The sequence below is a fragment of the Dermacentor silvarum genome, chromosome 10 (assembly GCF_013339745.2).
Source record: "Dermacentor silvarum isolate Dsil-2018 chromosome 10, BIME_Dsil_1.4, whole genome shotgun sequence".
Lineage (NCBI taxonomy): Eukaryota > Metazoa > Arthropoda > Arachnida > Ixodida > Ixodidae > Dermacentor > Dermacentor silvarum.
In genome coordinates, this window is record NC_051163.1 from 32168258 (window position 1) to 32187058 (window position 18801).

The following is an 18801-nucleotide window of genomic DNA, read 5'->3' on the forward strand; positions in this document are numbered from 1 at the left end:
TACCTGTATCTATGCTTTGAAGAAATCTTGCAGTGTGAGCTTAAGTACCCTGGTATCGTTCAATCAACAACTTGGCAAAGGGATGTACTAGGCCTGAGTTAGACTAATAAGCTCAGAAATCCGATCTTGGTATTGCGGTATACTTGAAGACTTTGGTGACAAAACAGTGTCCCACGTAATGGGGAGGTTGTGGGTTTGGATTCCACTGGCAACAAGTTGTATTTTTTTCCGTCCACTTTCATTTCCCTGTTGCTTATCATTTCTACACTTCATTTAAAAACTACGAACAAATTCCCCTATGTTTTCCTTGGCTTCGTTATCTGTTGGCTTCATATGGCTGTGGTTAACAAAAATCAGGCGCCTCGGTATTCGCGTATTCTCGTTTTTTTCACGCTTAGTCGCTTTACGTGTGATGAGGGCACCTACACACATAGGTACACAAACACACAAACACACACACACGCATACAAGTACGAGCAAACTGAATAGTAAAAACCAGTCAAAAAACGAAGGACAGAGTACGAGCACACACAATCAAATTCGTTACGCTAACCATGGTATTATGTCAAACAGAAAAGAGCACCGGCGCACACACGCACAGGCGCACAAATACACACGCACATGCACACATAATCACACACGCACGCACACAACCGAATTCGTCACGTTTAAAAGGGTATTACGTCGAATAGAAATACGTACCTGTTCGGTTCTGGTTCAACGCACTTCAATTCCGTTCAAGCTCAGTCCGGAAAACAAGTTCAGCATACTGGGCTTTGTTCATGGTCTCCCGTGTTACTGGCACAGGCCGGCAAACTAAACAGAACTCTCACACTCGCTAAAAATAAAATACCTTTTTCCTTTAGAGGATCCGCCAACAAAACACTCGCTCTGTTCCGTATGTATATAGTTCCGCGTTTCCGTTTCACAAACACGGGGAACCATGGGTCATTAAAGACGGAGCGCATCGCCCTCTGGAACCAGGGGACGAATCTCACAAGCGGCAGCTCCGGAGAACAGAACATGCACCCAAATTCTAATGCTGATCTTATACCTGCACGCAGTATACATTGTTAGCAGTGTGCGAGTCTCTGCTCCTTCCAGACTGATTGTTACTCAGTTCTCACAATATCCCGAAAGCACGGCCACTTTTTAAAAAAAATGCGCAAGCATTTCTATGGTTACCCAACGAGAAAACTATCCGAGCGTCTGTCCGTCCTCCGCGTAGGACGATCGCTTTCAAGTTCGCAAACTGTGGAAGACTGACGACGACGAACACGCGAGCAGTGGCACGAGCGCGTCTCTGTGACTGCGTGACGTGTGCAATCAGGCACGCACTATAGGTACACATCTAGTAAGCCAGATCTACGGAGCAGCCGTGGCTTCGGATCGGAACGTCATCAGCGCGAATGGCACCGCCATCTGCAGTAGTTGGGTTGCCTTATCAGTTCACGTTGTGCCGCCTTTCGCAGCGGTTCGTGTCACCGCAGCGCTGTCGCATTTAACGTAATGGCGCCAAGACGACCGCCGCCGCTGAGCAGTGCTAGGTTTACCATCAGTGTTGAGTGTGAGCACTGAACACCACGCGTTTACTACGAAATGCTTACGCATTGAGCAGATAACTCCCTGAGGAGATTCTACGTGAATGTTTGTCCAACGCTCAATACGCGGTGGCCAATTGAGTCTACTATCATAGATCACCCCAAGTTAATATACTTATGGTATCTTCGACTGGTCGCCTCCGAATCAAGAGCTGTATTCACGAAATGGAATTAATAACTATTCGTAAGAACTAGTTTCTGCCAATCCTGATGCGGGACGTATTATTAGCGAACGTGGCCGCTCATTCGGCAGGTAGCACTTACAAACGGAAAGCTTTGTGCATTCGGCCTCAGAATCGGGCGGATACGGCGTTCCTCGCTGCCCTGCGAATAAAGTTTGGTTTGTGAATAGTTACGGTGTCAGAATGTGTGACGTCACACTGCATGTACAGTCTAGCGCGATTTGAAGGTTATCGCGCGAACATCGATCGGCCTTGCGTCACAGGGACCTAGCGGCCCCTTTTTGGAAAACTGAAAATCAAGATTTCTCACTCTTCTCTCTCTCGTTGGCTGTTCCATGCTACAACAATCACCCCCACGACGAACTTTTTTAAGTAGCGACAGCTACTCCGTCGGCCGCCATTATCTTCCTAGATAGCATGCGACCGTCCACGGCCGCTGCTATCTACGCTGCTCGCAGAAGCGTGCTTAAGTGAATGCGGGTGAACAGCGTTAGGAAGAACATGGCTGCCGGAATGAGCGCCGCCCAATGAGATTCGTCGGCGGTGCTTAAAGCTTGTCGCTACTTCAAGAAAGCAAAAAAAAATATCTAGGGACTTTAGATGGGACGAGCGTTCGTCGAGACGCCAGCATGCACTGGCCTATTTGAAAGCGGCGACTCTGTGTTATGACCAGGCTCAAAACGCTCTCAATCTCGACTACTCCTTCCGACGACAGGGCTTGTGAGCGCTTAAGAGCCCGACTCGGCAGGAGTGCGATAGAAAGTGACCAGCCTCACGCAAGGCGCGTGCTCTCTTTCCACCAGCCGAAGACAACGCTGCTCGCAAGAGCGGTCAGAACGCTCTGAATCTACCAGCCGAAGATGTCATTAGCATTCAGCTTGCTGGATGAATTAGTTCTAATACGAGAGGGGTATGTACACTGGTATATGCAGCGTAAAAAATTCCACGCAGAATCTTCTCTGGGAGTTGTGTAAATGATGCGTAAGCATTTCGTAGTAATGACGTGGTGTTTTGTGGTCGTATATGCTGGTGTGTTTCGTATAATTGCGAGTACGACTGCGAAAGAATCGTGAACCGGAGAAGCGCGGTTGCAACACCGAACTGTTAAGTGGGACCTGCACGAGACGACGTAGAAGAGGCTAGTAGAAGCAATGTTCACTCGCGTTACAGATAGCCCGCAGCGGATGTGGATGTGGTATGAGATGACGAGGGAAATGTAGCAAATGAAGGAAACATATGTGCGCTTGTATTTCCTGCGCTTGTTCTGGATTACGGCATGCCCACGGAACGGCGGTGTCGGGCGGCTTCGGCACGGCGTCGTTCCTCTTGTTTGTTGTGTTCGACAGCGTGTTGCTACAGTTCCCCGCTCTGGGCGGCGTCGTTGGGTTGTTGCTGGCGTAATCTGTATCGACGTGAAAACGCTGCCCTTCCGCGTTTCCGTTCTTCGTCAGTAAGCGGCTGCGGTCGTCTTGGCGCCATTACGGTAATGCGACAGCGCTGCGGCGACACTAACTTCTGCTGAAGGCGGCGCAACGTGAACTGATGAGGCAAGTAAACTACTGCAGGCGGCGGCGCCAGATGCGCTGATGACGTTCCGATCATTGTAAGCCGTTTTCGTCCTTTAGCACCTAGAGCTCTCCTGTTAGGTGTTGAGAGAAAGTGAATCCTAGGTGCTGCTACGCGGCGGTCAGATAAGCTTTAAACGCCCCGTACAGAATCTACTGATGTGCGTTAGTCCTATTGAAACTGGCACTAAAGAATATTAGCTTTAGTACAATGGTGAATAATAAAACCATAATTTAATATTTATTCTACCCTCGTAATATTCCTAACAGTTGGTTCAACAACTTTTCTAACATTAGCAAAACAATTCAATGCAGCGCCGCTGGGCTGCCACCGTCATGTCGTCAGCCACGTGGTTGTTTCAATGGCACCGTGACATCTCATTTCACCATCGATCACGCAGTTTTTCATGAACGCTTACATAAACCTCTCGAGAATCTTTGCAGTGAGAAATGTCGCATGCACACGCAAGAGAGACAGCCCAGTGCAGCCAATCACGGCGAAGATCATTTTTGTGTGGGAAATGTGTTCTCGATCAAAAATTACCTGGAGCCAAATAGAAGACAACGTGTTCGTAATAAAATCAACACTTGAAGCTACCCAGTGGCCAGAGAAGGGGATGGCTCAGGTTGCAGCAAACGTTCGAACAAGAGGGCCTGAGCCTTTGTAGGTTACGCTGACTCTAAGACGAGGCTTGCCTGGTTGGGACTCAGCACCAAATACACTGCACTTGGTGAGCCTGCTCTGCGCGCCCCGTTCGTTCTTTCACAGTTGGCATTGTTTTACCCCACGGGTCGCCACGGGCATATTGTAGCTAAATTCCTGCTGATCTTCTTCGCAAACAAGATCACCGGCACACTCGAAATGCGCAACTTTCTTAACTACAGTAAACAGAGACGCGGATAACATGATATATAAATAAGCACAGTTGGGGTGCCCTGGCTTAAATGTCTCTGTGCTGCTTCACAAGCGTCGAGAACTGAACGACAAAAAGGTTTAGTTTGCACGCGCTTCGGCGCACAGACAAGCCACAGCAAGCAGTCTTTGTCGTAGCGGTGTTACAACATGACCATAGATAAAGGCTGCCTCCGTCTCATTCTTCAACGGTGGACAGAGAAACAAAATTCAGGTAAAACACATACTGAATATCGTTGACACGTACAACAGATGGGAATTCAATATGCAGTTTTGATATTTCGACAATTAGGTCTTGAAATTGTAAAGATGGTAACGCGACACATTTTGTACTCGGGGGATTTCAGTCACAAGCTGTCAATGGGAAGGAACCGGAGTCGGTCGATGGACGCGGATTCGCGAAGCCCTTCGACGCGCTAGACATACTGTAGCGCTTGAGCTCCGAGATTGCGTCGAGCACCGCGTCAGCCCCTCGGGCGTCCTTGGTCTCGGGCAGCCGGTCAACCAGCAGCAAGGCCACGACGGCCAGCGACAGGCCGCACACCTTCCGCACTGCTGGGTCTTGGCCCTCGAAGAGGCACGTAAGCGCGACGCCGCCCAGAAATCCCGCCGAGCAGGCGGTGCCCAAGCCCGTGGCACGCTCCACCGTCGCGTACAGTTCGAGGCAGTAGACGCAGGCGAAAGCTAGGTTGACGAACACGGTCGCTAACACCAGCTCGCCCACAACAACCACGACGTAGACGAACCAGCCACCGCTCGGGAGGGCCGGCTCGACAAGGGCTAGCAGAGCAATGGCGGCGCAGCTGAGAGGGAGACCTAGCATCAGCGCCCTCTTGCGCTCGCAGCGTTGCAACAGTCGAGCCGCCAGCAGGACACTGGCTGCGCGCGGGATCACCAGGAACGCCGTCCGCCAGGAGGACAGGGCCGGTGACGCCGGGGATATGTGCGGGTCCCTTTCCGGTGCACCGCATCGCGGCGTTTCGTTCATGATGACAAACAGGCTTAGGAAGAGCACTGACAGCGATGCGGTCCTCGCCACAAATCCGGGCAGGACGATCGTGCTGACCGCGCTGCCAGGCTGCAGTGATCCCTCCGTGGCGCGACGTCCTTCGGAAGCCGCGACAGCCCTGGTCGCACCCAGCCGTCGGATAGAGGTGCGGTCCAGTTCGGCGTCAGAGCGCCGCCACCCATACGGGGACGTGGCGTAGTGCCTGTCGACGAAGTCGGCGACGTCCTCGGTGACGAGCAGCCACCGCGAGGACTCCCGGGCGGCCTGGAAAGTGGTCAGTAGCAGGGATACCGGCACGAGGAAGGCGAACGCCAGCGTGCGCCGGTCGAAGACGACTCTGGCGGCGCTGAGGAGACAAGGAGCCCAGTCGCAGATTACGCCCGCTGCGATCGCCCCGCAGAAGTAGTCAGTCCTGCGTTTTACCGCGGCAGCTTTATCGGAATCTGCGCTCGTTCGAGTGCACCCGTCAGACCCACCCATCGATAGGTTTCCGCAGTTTGTCGTGACATCCTCAATCCACTACGATACCCAACGAGAATACAGCTTCTGGCAGGAACGCATAAGGCTTAGCATGAAGGGGAGCCCTGTTCTAAGCAGACAACAGTTCAAGTGGGCTCAACATCGTTTCAGGAGACGTATGTGTATAAGTCTGGCAGAGGGGCGCGGAGGGGTGTAGGGCTAAAAACTTGAGAGAGTGGGGAAGGTGGCCAAGGTCATAACCTTCCAATTGGATCTGCCAGCGACTCCTGGTGAACAGCGGCTTCGTGAACACGTGCTTTCACATCATACCATCACGCAAGCAGCCACAAAAGGACGGGTGACATCATGGCCGTCATGTTTGGAACATCGCCTATTCGTTGTGAAAATGCGCAATCACCAACCTGGTGGCCTCGTAGGTGACCTCAAAGAGAAGAATGGTGGAGACGAGCGAGAAGCCGTTCAGCGAAGCCGCCACCACCATGCGCGACAGGACGAGCTGCAGGAACGAGTGCGCGAACACTGTCATCGCTGCGGCGGCCACCGCGACCACGGCGCAGGTGAGCAGGACCGGCCTGCGACCCATTCTGTCCGCCACTTTGCCGAGGAAGGGCATGCAGACGACCCCTCCGAAGTAGGTGTAGAGGCGCGCCGCGAGCACCAGCCACGCGTTGGAGCACACCAGGTCCCACTGGTTCAGGGCCGTGAGCACGCCCGGAGGCACGTCGTAGTCCCAGTCGCGGCACGGAAGCTCGCCCCTGGGCCGGGCGAAGACCCCGGGCCACAACATCGAGGAGGACGCGGACCCCGGTGTGGCTGCTTCTGCGTCGTTCAGAGAGAGAACGTACATAAAATTGTTATAGTAACGCCCAACGGGCGAAACAATGACAGCGATTGTCATGCGGGATGAGGGAACTTTACCCTCGCACTCACGCGACGGAGGAATCCTCCACCATGTGAATGTAAGCAGCGCGACCCACCGAAATTGGGATAGGTCACTGGCGCATGTACACATATGCTACCACTGAGGGGCCCTGGTTGCTGCATTCCTGGTCTGTGACTGAATACTATCATTTCAGTACAGAAAGTCAGAACACGTGGAATCACGCTGAGCTTGTGAAACTCCTGGAACGTACTTTCACTGATTTTGTGGCAATGGATTGTCAACAAACTCATCAACTCTAAAAAGCGTCTGTACTCTACGCACCCGCACCGTGTGAGTAGGGAAACCTGTAGACGGTGCATCTGCTGTAGCGGCCGTCGGGACCCACGGGAATGGAGGCGCTCTTCCAGGCGTGCGCGCTCTGGTTGGCGAACTCGGGCGGCTGCCTGCACCAGTGGTCCACCACGTCGACAGGTGCCAGCAGCCGCATCGACTGGTAGTGAAAGGCGAGCGCCCCGAGGGACAGCTGGGCGCAAGCCAAGATGCGCAGCTGACGCGATCCCTGGCCCAGAATCTCGCTCGTCGACGGCTCTGCCGACGTGAGGCGGTACGACTGCGCGTCGCCGAACGTCACCGTACTCAGTCCGCGCGCTTTGCGCTTGGGTGGCGGCGACGGTGAGGGGTCCTGGCCATCGTAAGAGACCTGCGCATGCACAGCCAGGTTAAATAACTTAAAGGGACCTCGGGGGGCGTGGGTTTGAATTCTGCCGCTGCTCACCTTGTCGTGAAGTCTAGAGAAATTACGGACCACGTACTAACAGACTCATAAAAAGGCTGCTGCGGGATCAGCCAATCGTTCAACGGCAAATGCGCTCGTTCCTACACTCCGTCTCAACTCCGTACGGTGCCGCAAAGGCTAGGGCTCACATCAGCCATTTAGTAACGAGCCCATTGTGCGTCCTGAGAAGGGAAGAGGATTCGCCCATGACACGCTGCTAATCCTTCCCACAAGCTTCCTTTAAAGTCGCCATCGCGCTCAGGGAGGTTACAGGCAGGCAATGAAGGAGGCCTTTGTTCAGATTCTCTATTCTGGTTTTGCTGACGCGAATCCGTAGCGTTCGCTTCACTGCCCGGAGTTCACGATAGTCACCGATGACAGTACGCGAGGACCATGCAGTATAAACGAACAACCGGGAGAGCCCAGGGTCTATACTTCTGGATCTGCTCACAGGCCAGGCGATCGGGCCGCCCTGACAATGACAAGCCCCCCATGTCGAGAAAACTTTGCTTCATCGTCAAGCTTCCTATGTTGGCCCTGTGATGACTAATTGTAGTCCCCATGCATTGTAAGCAACTGAAGTAGTGCAGCCGCCCTAGTTTTACGTGGATGTCCTGTCCCGATATGACCCAGTGTTGCGGACGCCAGAATAGCAGCGAAAAACATTTCGCGGAGCCTTCTATTTGTGGCCCCGCCATAGCGAGCCTTCGTCGGTGTGAAATGGCAGCTCAGCTAGTATACAGTATACAACCATATCACATGTTTATCGCGACGCTATCTATGTATATAGCAATCTATCGGTGGCTTACCGCTGGCGACAGCTGCTCCGAAGACGACGGCATCCCTAGTCTGTCATCCTTCTCAATCGCGGAATTGCCGGACAGCGGTCGGCTCTGGTCCATTATATTCTCAAACTCGTCCCATTCTCGCATAGCAACGGCCTGTGTACGGGCGTAAAAACGAAAAAAAGTAAACTGGTTATTTACGGTTGGCAACCAAAGCATTGATCAAATGCCTTCCTAACGAGCGAGCCATCCACGCGGCTGACTCTATCCAAGTCATCAAGCAGCATGTCAACGTTACATTGGTGTCGAAGACGTTGAACGAAACGTAGAACGCGACATCTCCGAGATCAAGAGAAGAGCCTCAGCCTGCATTTTAGATAGAACAGCGCGACACAGCCAACCGTCTGGAAACGTCGGGGCAACATCGCCGCTAAAGGCGACATCGAAATCTAAAGTCACCTTCTCTACAGTCCTATGAAACAGAACGACACGACAAGCAAAAGTTTGTCGCAACTGCGGTTGTCAATAGCCACATATAGGTGGTAGGTCGTGCTGTCCGGGGGCAAAACTTGCACGGCCTGCAACAAGATCGGCCATTTTGAGAAACTGTCTCGTTCGACGCTGTATACAGTTAAAGCAGTAAGTCATGACACAAGCTCAAGCAGTAACGATTATGTCATTCTAAGCCATGATATTCCGAACAGACCCCCAGAGTAACCAGTCCAAAGTCAACTTGTTGTCTTTCTGATCGACACAGATGCTGCCAACGATGCAACGGTGTCAGTCATCGGTGAAATGATCTCCGTAATTGTAACCTCAACAACCACTTTGAAGAAACTTCAAAGTTTGTCGATAAGAGCAACGTCTCTCTTACAGCTGTTTGGAAATCTCTGTGACATACAACGACAAGTGCACCGAAGAAGACGTCTTTGTTTTCCCAGGAGTTCTGCAGCAGCAACTTCTCTTGACTTCTTACATGTCACATATCAAATTGAAGAATTTTTTTAGAAAAAGTCAATCGTTCAAATGATACCAGACCTATTACAAGTTGAAAAGCTCAAAGATTATAAAATCTGTTCGCAGAAGAAAAAGTCCCTTCAATTTTCCAACCTCCCTTTGCATTGCACATACGTGTAGAGACAGAACTCAACTGCTGGGTCGATGATAGGTCGATGCTGGGTTCATAGGATATCATCGTTAGTTAGCATTCCCAAAGCTCATCACTCTGATGAGATTAGAGTATGCATTGATATGTGTATTCTCAACACAGTCAATCATACAGAAATGCACCTATATCTAACTGTAGACATCAATGTGGCATTGAATGGAGCTACAGTTTTATACAGCTTTGATTTGAAAAATGGCTACCATCGATTGGAGTCGTCTAGAAAGCTGACGTTTTCCACACCTGTTTGACTATTTCGCTACAAGTGTCTCGTCTTCGACACTTGCAGTGCCGCAGAAATCTTTTATGACACCATCCGCCAAGTGCTAAACAATTTCCCAAATATGTTGAACGTCAGTGACGATATCTTGGTCTATGAACTGAACAAGAGTACAACGCTGCATTGGAGGCTGTTCTCCACAGACTCCAAGAGGTACGACTAACGCTCAGTGAAAGGAAGTATCATTTCCACCGGAAAGAAATAACCTTATTTGGACTTGTGTTCTCAGCAGAAGGCCGGCTGCAAATTCAGGGCTTCTCGCGAGTCAGAACGCCAGAGTCGTCACAAGAAGTCAAGTCCCTTCTCCGCATAGTGAATTATCCCGGTTGTCTTTTCCGAAACCTCCCTGATCTCACGTATCCCTCTTTACGCGAGTGGACATTCGAAAATGCAACTAATCGATAGACTGCCTGTCGTCAGCAGGCCTTCAACCATTTCAAACAAGCCATGTGGAAATCTTCTAAATTGGCCTACACTGACCCGTCCAAACACACAAAACTTGTCGTTGACGCCATCACCTAGCCCACATGCCCTTGGTGCAATTCTGACACAAACATCGTGGTACTCAAGCAGCGCGCTAACAACATTTGAAAGCCGCTATTCTCAGATCAAACGGGAGTTGTTAACCGCTGTGTTGGGCACAAATCCCTTTCAGCTTTACTTGTGAAGAGCCTACGTCCGTCGACTCACAGATCACAAGCCTTTAGCTAGCATTCTGGGAAACCCCAGATCAGCACGATGTGCCCGTACACAGCGTTTTGCATTATGGTTACGGCAGTACGCATATGACTTGAAACCGACGGCTAGCAGCAAAAACACACCCCGCTCGCTAAAGCATCCAGTACCCCTCGAGAAGCTGGAAACTCGAATCGACTAAGATCTAGATTACTATGTTTACTTTATCCAGCGCCAATGTGTCTCAATAGCCATCTCAGTCCAAGAAGCAGTAGCAAAAACAGACTGACAACTACCGCTGCTCATGAAAGTCATCCCGTATATTTTACGGTATAAGTGGTCCATCAAAACTAAGGCCAATTGCAACAATAATGGCACAACTGACAGCACCAGAAGGTCGTAATCTCCGAGGAACAAGCCTTGTTCTCCTCATGAAACTCCAGGAACGTGTTCTATAACTTTCACACCGTCAACACATTGTAATTATGGCGACTTGTTACCGTTGCGAATCCCGGAAGGTAGCACATCAGAACGTCTGCAGCAACCTAAGCATCTATATCAATGTTATCTCATCCGTGACAGGAGACGTCCCGGCTTGTGACTGCGCACATTTTCTAAGCCTTGCAAGGCTTGGAAAATATCAAGTAGCATGTAACTATAAACTTTCTGTTCTAAATACATCAAGTAAACTTATAAATATTGTGCTCAAAATACTGCGAAAACTTTGCGCTGAGAAATCGCGACAAAATCGAAAGCGCGTTAAGTGTCTTTCGTTAGTTTGTATTTGTCAGCTTGTACAGTTTGCTTGTGTTTCTTAGTTTGTTCAGTTAACCTTGGTGTTCTTTATCAATTCAACTTTTTGCTCAAAGGGGACAGTCTGGTACCTAGCTGTATCCAGACACAATTCGGTCAGCACACAATATAACGGCTTCCTAACGAGCGAGCCTGGTCCGCATCTGAATCTAATGCAATCCAAGTCACCAACCATCATGTCAGCGTTACAAAGGATACATATGTTCATTAATTGACTGATTGGTTTGGCACAGTTCAACAGTGGCCTCGCGTACTTCAAGTTGGACACGGCAGCGTCGATTGATCGTTTGACTTGCAGATTGCTGCCAAACTTTAGTTACCCCGTGTGCCTAACTACGACACGACCGGGTGGATTGATTGATTGATTGATTGATTGATTGATTGATTGATTGATTGATTGATTGATTGATTGATTGATTCGACGGACTGGTGCATTGGCCCAGTGCCTTTTAACTAAGACACGACGACATGTCCAGACAACGAGAAAGCGTGCTCACTGCCGCCATGTCCGGGTCCGTGGCAGTGTGCGTGATGCCGGTGTTCTCTGAGGCCTCGACAACCAGCGCCATGGATGTCAGTTTCTCGTCCTTGATGACGCTGCTGCTTTTTCCGCGCCGCCAGGCCGCACCGCGGGTTGTGGTCGACGCACCAACCTCGGGAACTACCTTGGCCACCGGCGTCGAAGTGGCGCTGCGGGCGGCAGCCAGGTCGGCTCCCGAGTCGATCGAGATGGTCGCCGTCGACATGGCATCCTTAAGGGGCGTGGATGCGTTGGATTGCAAGAGCGTGCTCGCCTCGGAGACAGCCGACGGCGAGGGCGATTCACGAGCACGCCTCTTCTTCGTTTTTCTGCAACAGGGAGACCAGACGAAGCCATATCAGCACGTGTACTCATCTGAGTCAAAAGTTTACGAACCAGGGATTTCACGCTAAAGCCGATTTTCATTTGCACATTTTAATGTAGGTTGAATTTGAGGACTGCAGTTGAAATTTGGCATTGAGATCTTTCCAGACAACCCGTCAATTTCATGTAGCGGATCTGAATTACGAATAAATTCAGTGTCTCCGCAATCCCGTGGCCTTTACTCTACTGCTCACGGGCAGTGGCACACCGGGAACGATCCTTCAGACCGAAGGATCCGAAGCTGCATATGGCTAGCCGATACGTCCGGCTGTCGCCTCTTCGCAGAAACTATCATCGTCAGAAATGGCTCGAGCGTCGTCGTCTTCTTCCACAGCTGGCTTCGTTGCCGCTCTTCATTCCAGCGTAGAATTTCACAATTCTCTTCTGTCGTAACGGGGAGGCCGCGTTTACGGGGCTATGAGCCATTGCCTAAGGGGGTATGAGCCATTCATTGTCTTACGTGACGGTCAGATTTACTTTTGAAGCAATTTAATATTGATGAATCGCAAGTGGGCAATCCGACAACGGCGGACTGCGGGCATACCGCCAGTGACGTCGTTTTCTCCGTCGCAGCCGAATGTGAGTGTAACCTCATTAAGAAACACAAAGACGTAACCAATAATTGAGAGGGACCTTAATGTATCGTCGGGATTAACCCAGTGATAAACACCGGGGCCGCATCTTCCAGCTTCGCTGGTTAACCATCTTTACGGAGTGCTTGGGCGGTGATTTTTATTCTATATATATGATGCGCGGAATGCGTCTTTCTTACGTTTTCAAATAAAAGAATCGCAATTCGTGCCCTAGAGACCTGCGCATATAACTTCTCGTGCATTCTTCGGCAAATTTTAGCTATACATTAGTGATTAACGGTAAACAAAAAGCGGTGAAAATTTGTAGTGAGTTGGAAGAAGCATTGACGTATGCATGTAGTAATCTTGTCTTAATTGGATTCTGGGTATAAAGGATGACGTACGCATTTGAAAAATTCATGTAGAAATCCGCGATGCGCTTCTACGCTTGTGGCGATTTGATCACGACTGGTACCCCTGTTCCAGCGCCTCCTTTATTTTTTCATTGCCAACCAGATACGGCCGATCCAACGGTTCACCACCCTCTCCGATCGCCCTTTCCTACTCTCCCCCGTCGGCTAGCGCTCGCGCCTGCTTTACGATCGTGGGGAAGAATACCTAAAACCCCTTGATGTTAGAAAGTAGCGACACGCTTTGATCTACGCCGCAACACCCTCGCCGGCGCGGTCAACCTCCTCCTTTTCTCCCCCTCTTTCGCGGAGGCAGCGCATCCGCCACGCTGAATGGCTGCGGCGCGCGAGACTACTCCGTCAGGTGACCCTGACGTCACGAAAACTGCGCGGAACTTGCTTTCGCGCGCCTTTAGTTTCTCCCGCTCGCCATGAGCAGTCCAAGTGGTGGTCGCCCTGCCGCTCCGAACGTGTGTTTCCCAAGTTTTTCCATCCTTTCGTAGGAATCTGAGCTTCGTTCTCAGTGGAAATGCCTTGCTGCTGCGCGTTTCAATGCAGCAGCAGGTCAGAGAAAGGGCAAGCCTTATTTTATATCCCCCGAGGTGAACGGAATGTCGTGCGTCGGAAGCAGTGGCTCCATAACATCGGGAGAAGGGATTTCGCCCCTTCTAAGCACGCCGTTCTTTGCGAGGTGAATGTTGCAGCTTTCCTCATATTTGTGGATGAAGTTACATGGAGAATTTAATGCTCTTCGCATAGCCGGACTCTTCGTTCAGTTCAATACAGAGCACCGATAACTGTGCATATAGTTTTTTTTTTCCTAAAGTGAGTCGGCTGAAATTTTTGTTGACTCTTCGAGCCGTGACAAAGCTTTTTGTGTTTTCGCGCGTGCGTTAGTTTTCAAATGTATGTAATTTGTGAGTTAATGCCTGTAACTCATATTTTGTAGTTGTGTGCGTGTGTGTGTGCGTGTTTGTGTATGTGCGTGCGTGTGTGCGTGTATGTGTGTGTGCGCGCGTGTGTGTGTGTGTGCGTGTGATCCTTGTGAAGCCAAGGAATTATTTTACTCTTATTGCGTGCTTATTGTATCTTTGCGAAGTTTCAATACTGCGAGCATTTCTTTTTTCTTTACGTACTTTATGTTGCGACGGCATGAACCGCAATATATAGGTAAAGTGGTATTATGTATTATTCGCGCATGCTCATTAAGTACAAGCCACGCGCTTCTGATAATCTCCCTCAATTCTGATAAACTTGCCATCTTGAAGTCTGTAAGTTAATTATCAAGTGCCAGTCTTAGCAGTTTCCGTGTAAGCAATCAGCTTTTTTTTTTTTTTTTTTGAGAGAGAGACTTAGGTTACTCCCAGAGGTGATGGAATGTAATTTCTCGTCGTTTCATAGTGACGGAATACAGGCGCGTGTGTAAAGTTCTATGTTGGCTGTTTCGCAAACACAGCACGTATTTTCCACAGTGACATCGGCTTTTGGCCCATTTATTTTGACGAATTCACTTTAAGTAAACTATCACATTTCTTCTTGGTTACCTTCTCTGAGCATTTTAAGAGCGAAGCTTGTGAACCAAATTCTAGTTTATACTCTACGCTGCTTATATTGCATGCACATAATACACCTCCGCGTTACGGACTACCCAAGTGGCGACGTAGAGGTAAACAGCTCAGCCACTGCTTGGTACTCATTTTTTCGGAACGCTTCCGCTTGTATTTATCGAAGCGTCCTCAAAAAAAAAAACAAATGTCACGACGTTCTATCGGAAACGTACTTTCGTCATGACAGTTTCACAAGGGATAAATTCCCATACAACGCTTGAAAGGGCCGAATAAACAAGCGCGCGCATTGATTCTAATGCGGCTGCAGCGAGCCACTGGAGGGTTCAGCGCCGCGCCGGCCCGGTGAGGGGGAGAAATCCGAGGAGAATTGAGGAGGAAAGTGCGCGCGTGGGGGAGAGTGTCGCTACTTTCTAACATCAAGGGGCTTTAAGAGTACCCTCTGGGTGGCGCCTCACAACGGAAGTCGGAGGAAGTAGTATTAGTCATCATCATCAGCAGCCAGGGGCGGATCCAGGTTTTTTCTGAGGGGGGGGGGGGGGGGGGTCAGCTTTTGTCGATGATGATGATGATGATGATGATGATAATGATGATAGTCTCTCTCATTTACCGAATTTCACCGTTTCTGCTCACGATAAACGCGCGTTTTATACGGCTAGAGCAACACCTGTATCCCGCCGTGTTGGCTCAGTCAGCTCAGGCGTTGCGCTGCTGAGCACGAGATCGCGGGATCGAATCACGGCCGCGGCGGCCGCATTTCGATGGAGGCGAAATGCAATAACGCCCGTGTGCTTACGTTGTAGTGCACGTTATAGAACCCCAGGTGGTCAAAATTAATCCGGAGCCTTCCACTACGGCGTGCCTCATAATCAGAACTGGTTTTGGCACGTAAAACCCTCGAAAGATGAAGAAGCCCTATAGCGAAGCCAGGTATCGGTTTCTCCGAGCTTATAGGAAAATGACATTACCCAATACAGCCATGTGCTTGGCGGCTGTGCCTGATAATACAGGGTGTTCAAAACTAAGCTTGATGTTTTTCTTAAAATTAGGCAGTGGGAGGCACGCGAAGACCACCTGTGCAAATAAGTTATGTGGCCAGGGGGGCACAAAGTGAGATGATAATTATTGCTGTGAGCAGCCCAATTAACTAAAATTGAAAAATAATTTTTGTCGGCTGCAGTAAGTGGTTATGTTTGTATTGAAAACTTAGAGGTAGTCGTGTGTCTACACAGCATCAGTCGGAAGAATTATTCTAGCGTGTTCGTGCTCCGAGATATCCGACTCCAAATTTCAATTGTCGTACTTCGCAGAGTTATCGAGTCGACGCGAGAGCGGTTTATGCTTTGCATTGCTGTGGAAGGGAGGCATTTTGAACATTTTTAGGGCATTGATATCTTGATGGGTGAATTGTCATAAAATTTGTGCATGACACCAAATTTAAAGCGGCAGTATGAGTAGCATAGCTAAAAGCGGCAGTTAGCATAGCTAAAAAGGTTTCTGCTGTGATGGTACAGTTGTTGCTTTTGATTTCAATAAAACTTACAATACTTGGAAATCAGCAGTCACTTTATTTGCGTAGCCCAGGCAAGGACGATGCCCGGTCGTCTAGTCACCATTACGCACGCGCACTGCCCTCCGGATTCTCTGCGCGCGCCATTATCTCGGCATGGCAGCTGCCGCCATCTTTACAGGCTGCGCGGTCGCGTGTTACGACAGCGGTTACGGGTTCTTCGATTTTTTTTTTATTTCGCCAGCCGTGAGGGGAAGGGGGACAGTTATTATCTTTTCCAATGCCTCCGCCGTGTTGTCAGACTAAGCGCCGTACCCAACAGCCGCGGCACACCAGGGAGGAGTTTTGCGCCGATCCTCACTCTCTTGCATGCGTAATCACGCAAACGACAATTAAAATTTGTAGTTGTATATCTCGGAGCATAGACACGCTATACTCGCGGACAACTTTCTGCGGCAATGAAGGGAAAGCTACGGGCGCATGGATGCTGCACATGTGTTACCGCGCCAAGTAGTCCGGCAGCGTTTGACAGTGCTTTTGGTTGCTCGGAACAGACGCTGAATCGACGCAACTTCCACGTGCGACGATTTCGCGTTTGCCCAGTCGCGGAAGGGAAAAGCCGCAAAATGAGTAAACTTTTACACTCAGTGGTGTGTTCTGTCTTATTTAACTGTTGCTAATAAGCTGCTTATGTTTACTCTTCGCCAACGTAAACCAACGTGGATTAAAACGCGGGACTTTTTTCAGAAGCACCCTCACTTGTGAGCGCTTTGCCTCCGTAGCTTTCCCTTCATTGCCACAGAAAGTTGTCCGCGAGTATAGAAGTATTCTTCGAAGTGAAACTGTGTAGAAACACGACTGCCTCTAACTTTTGAATACAAACATACACACTTACTGCAGTCAATAAAAAGTTAATTATTCAATTTTAGTCAATTCGGCTGCTGACTAGCAAGAATTATCATAACTTGGCCACATATAACTTATTTGCGCAGGTGGCTTTCACGTGCCTCCCAGTGCCTCATTTTAAGAAAACCATAAAGCTTAATTTTGAACACCCGGTATATCTAGCCTGTATTGTTTCTTAAAATAAAATTTGGGATGATCTGTCGCAGGTTCGTTATAAACGTGTAAGCACGGGTCCATCTTTGGAGTTCTGTTGGGACACCTTGATTTCCTCAAGAAGATTCTTTGTGTTCGGCTGAGACACCTTCGTTTGCTTTGTAATAAAGCTCCGCTCCAACGCGGCAACCACTACGCTGGTTGTTTACGATATGCGAATCACCGCGTATGAAGACTCACGACGCCACCTACAAGAAGAACGATGTGGCGTAGTAGCCGTGAGCGCTGGCCAGCTAGCGTCTTGACGTTTTGTTTCCCACGCGACGTCAGCCTTTTACACAAGGCGCGCATCTGCTCCCGTTTCTCTAACCACGCGACGCCATCCTATGCCCGCGCAATTCCTTTCTCTATGCCCGCGCTCTGGCGTTGGCCGCTGACGTCACGCTCCCTCATTTCGCAGCCGCTGCTCGAGGCTTCGCCCCGCTCCGCGAGCACGGCCACTCAGATAAACGTATCCGGCGGCTTTGAGCCTCCTATGCTTAATGTACGACAATGCAACTGCGAAGTTACAATGAAAAACTTGTAGCATACGAACGATACTGTGCTCGTACTGGATATTGTCAACGTGTAACTGTGATCACAATTGGTGCTACAGTTAAAAAAAAGTCACCTATGCGTAGTTCTTAGTTTAGCTGTTAGTTATTATTTATATATGAACACTTCAGCGAGAGATCTCTTTCATTAAGCAGGTTGGTCGCGGAACCGATGACAGCCAATGAGGCAACCGTTGACACCCCAATGGGGAACTAAGTTGATCAGGCGCGAAGGCGCTGGCGCGGACATCGGCATGCTTGGCAAAAGGGACGTCCCCTCGTTCATTCGACGCCACCGACGGGACGAGTAAGGCACGGCCGGCGCCAGGAGGTCCAAGGTGTGCATGAGAATAACTACGGCAACTTCGCGACACCACACCCCTACGGAACACAACTAAGCTTGTGAGCGAGCTAGCTTTACTTCTACATGGCTGTTACCACTGGTACTCGCGAAAAATAATTTTGAAGAATGCTGGTGGCCGTATTTTTTGCGACAGGGCCATCCCCCTGTCAGCGAGGGGGCGATGCAGAAATCTGAGGGGGGGGGGGGGGGGGGGGGGGGGGGTCAGGACATCCGGACATCCCCCCTGGATCCGCGCCTGTCAGCAGCAGCCTACATTTATGTCCACTGCAGGACGAAGGCCTCTCCCTGCGTTCTCCACTTAGCCCTGTCTTGCGCTAGCGGATTCCAACTTGCGCCTGCAAGTTTCCCAACTTCATCACCCCACCTAGTTTTCTGCTGTCCTCGACTGCGCTTTTCTTGTCTTGGTATCCATTCTGTAACTCTAATGGTCCACCGGTTATCCATCCTACGCATTGCATGGCCCGCCAAGATTAATTTTTTCCTCTTTATGTCAACTAGAATATCAGCTATCCCCGTTTGCTCTCTGATCCACACCGCTCTCTTCCTGTCTCTTAACGTCAGGCCTGACATTTTTCGTTCCATCGCTCTTTGTGCGGTCCGTAACTTGTTCTCGAGCTTCATTGTTAACCTCCAAGTTTCTGCCCCTCATGTTAGCACCGGTAGAATGCAATGATCGTACACTTTTCTTTTCAACGACA

At 50.0% G+C, this 18801-nt stretch overlaps 1 protein-coding gene across 1 annotated transcript; it reads right to left on the reverse strand.

Moving 5' to 3' along the window:
- Positions 1–4604: 4604 nt before the first annotated feature.
- Positions 4605–12291, reverse strand: LOC119431451 (solute carrier family 22 member 7-like). Its single transcript, XM_037698939.2, has 5 exons — positions 11624–12291; positions 8218–8349; positions 6955–7333; positions 6152–6569; positions 4605–5616 (listed from the first exon to the last, which is right to left on the reverse strand). The coding sequence occupies exons 1-5, from the start codon at positions 11870–11872 to the stop codon at positions 4605–4607; spliced, it is 2190 nt and encodes a 729-aa protein (XP_037554867.2). The 5' UTR covers positions 11873–12291.
- Between the last annotated feature and the right edge of the window lie 6510 nt (positions 12292–18801).

Bases quoted from the DNA above. Each gene is read 5' to 3' on its own strand.
- LOC119431451 (XM_037698939.2), bottom strand. From the start codon at position 11,872: ATGTCGACGGCGACCATCTCGATCGACTCGGGAGCCGACCTGGCTGCC. The intron at 8,350-11,623 runs GTGAGCACGCTT...GCCCGTACACAG, and splicing joins CGGACCCGGACATGGCGGCA to GCCGTTGCTATGCGAGAATG. The intron at 6,570-6,954 runs GTGCGTAGAGTA...TGAACGACGCAG, and splicing joins TCCCTACTCACACGGTGCGG to AAGCAGCCACACCGGGGTCC.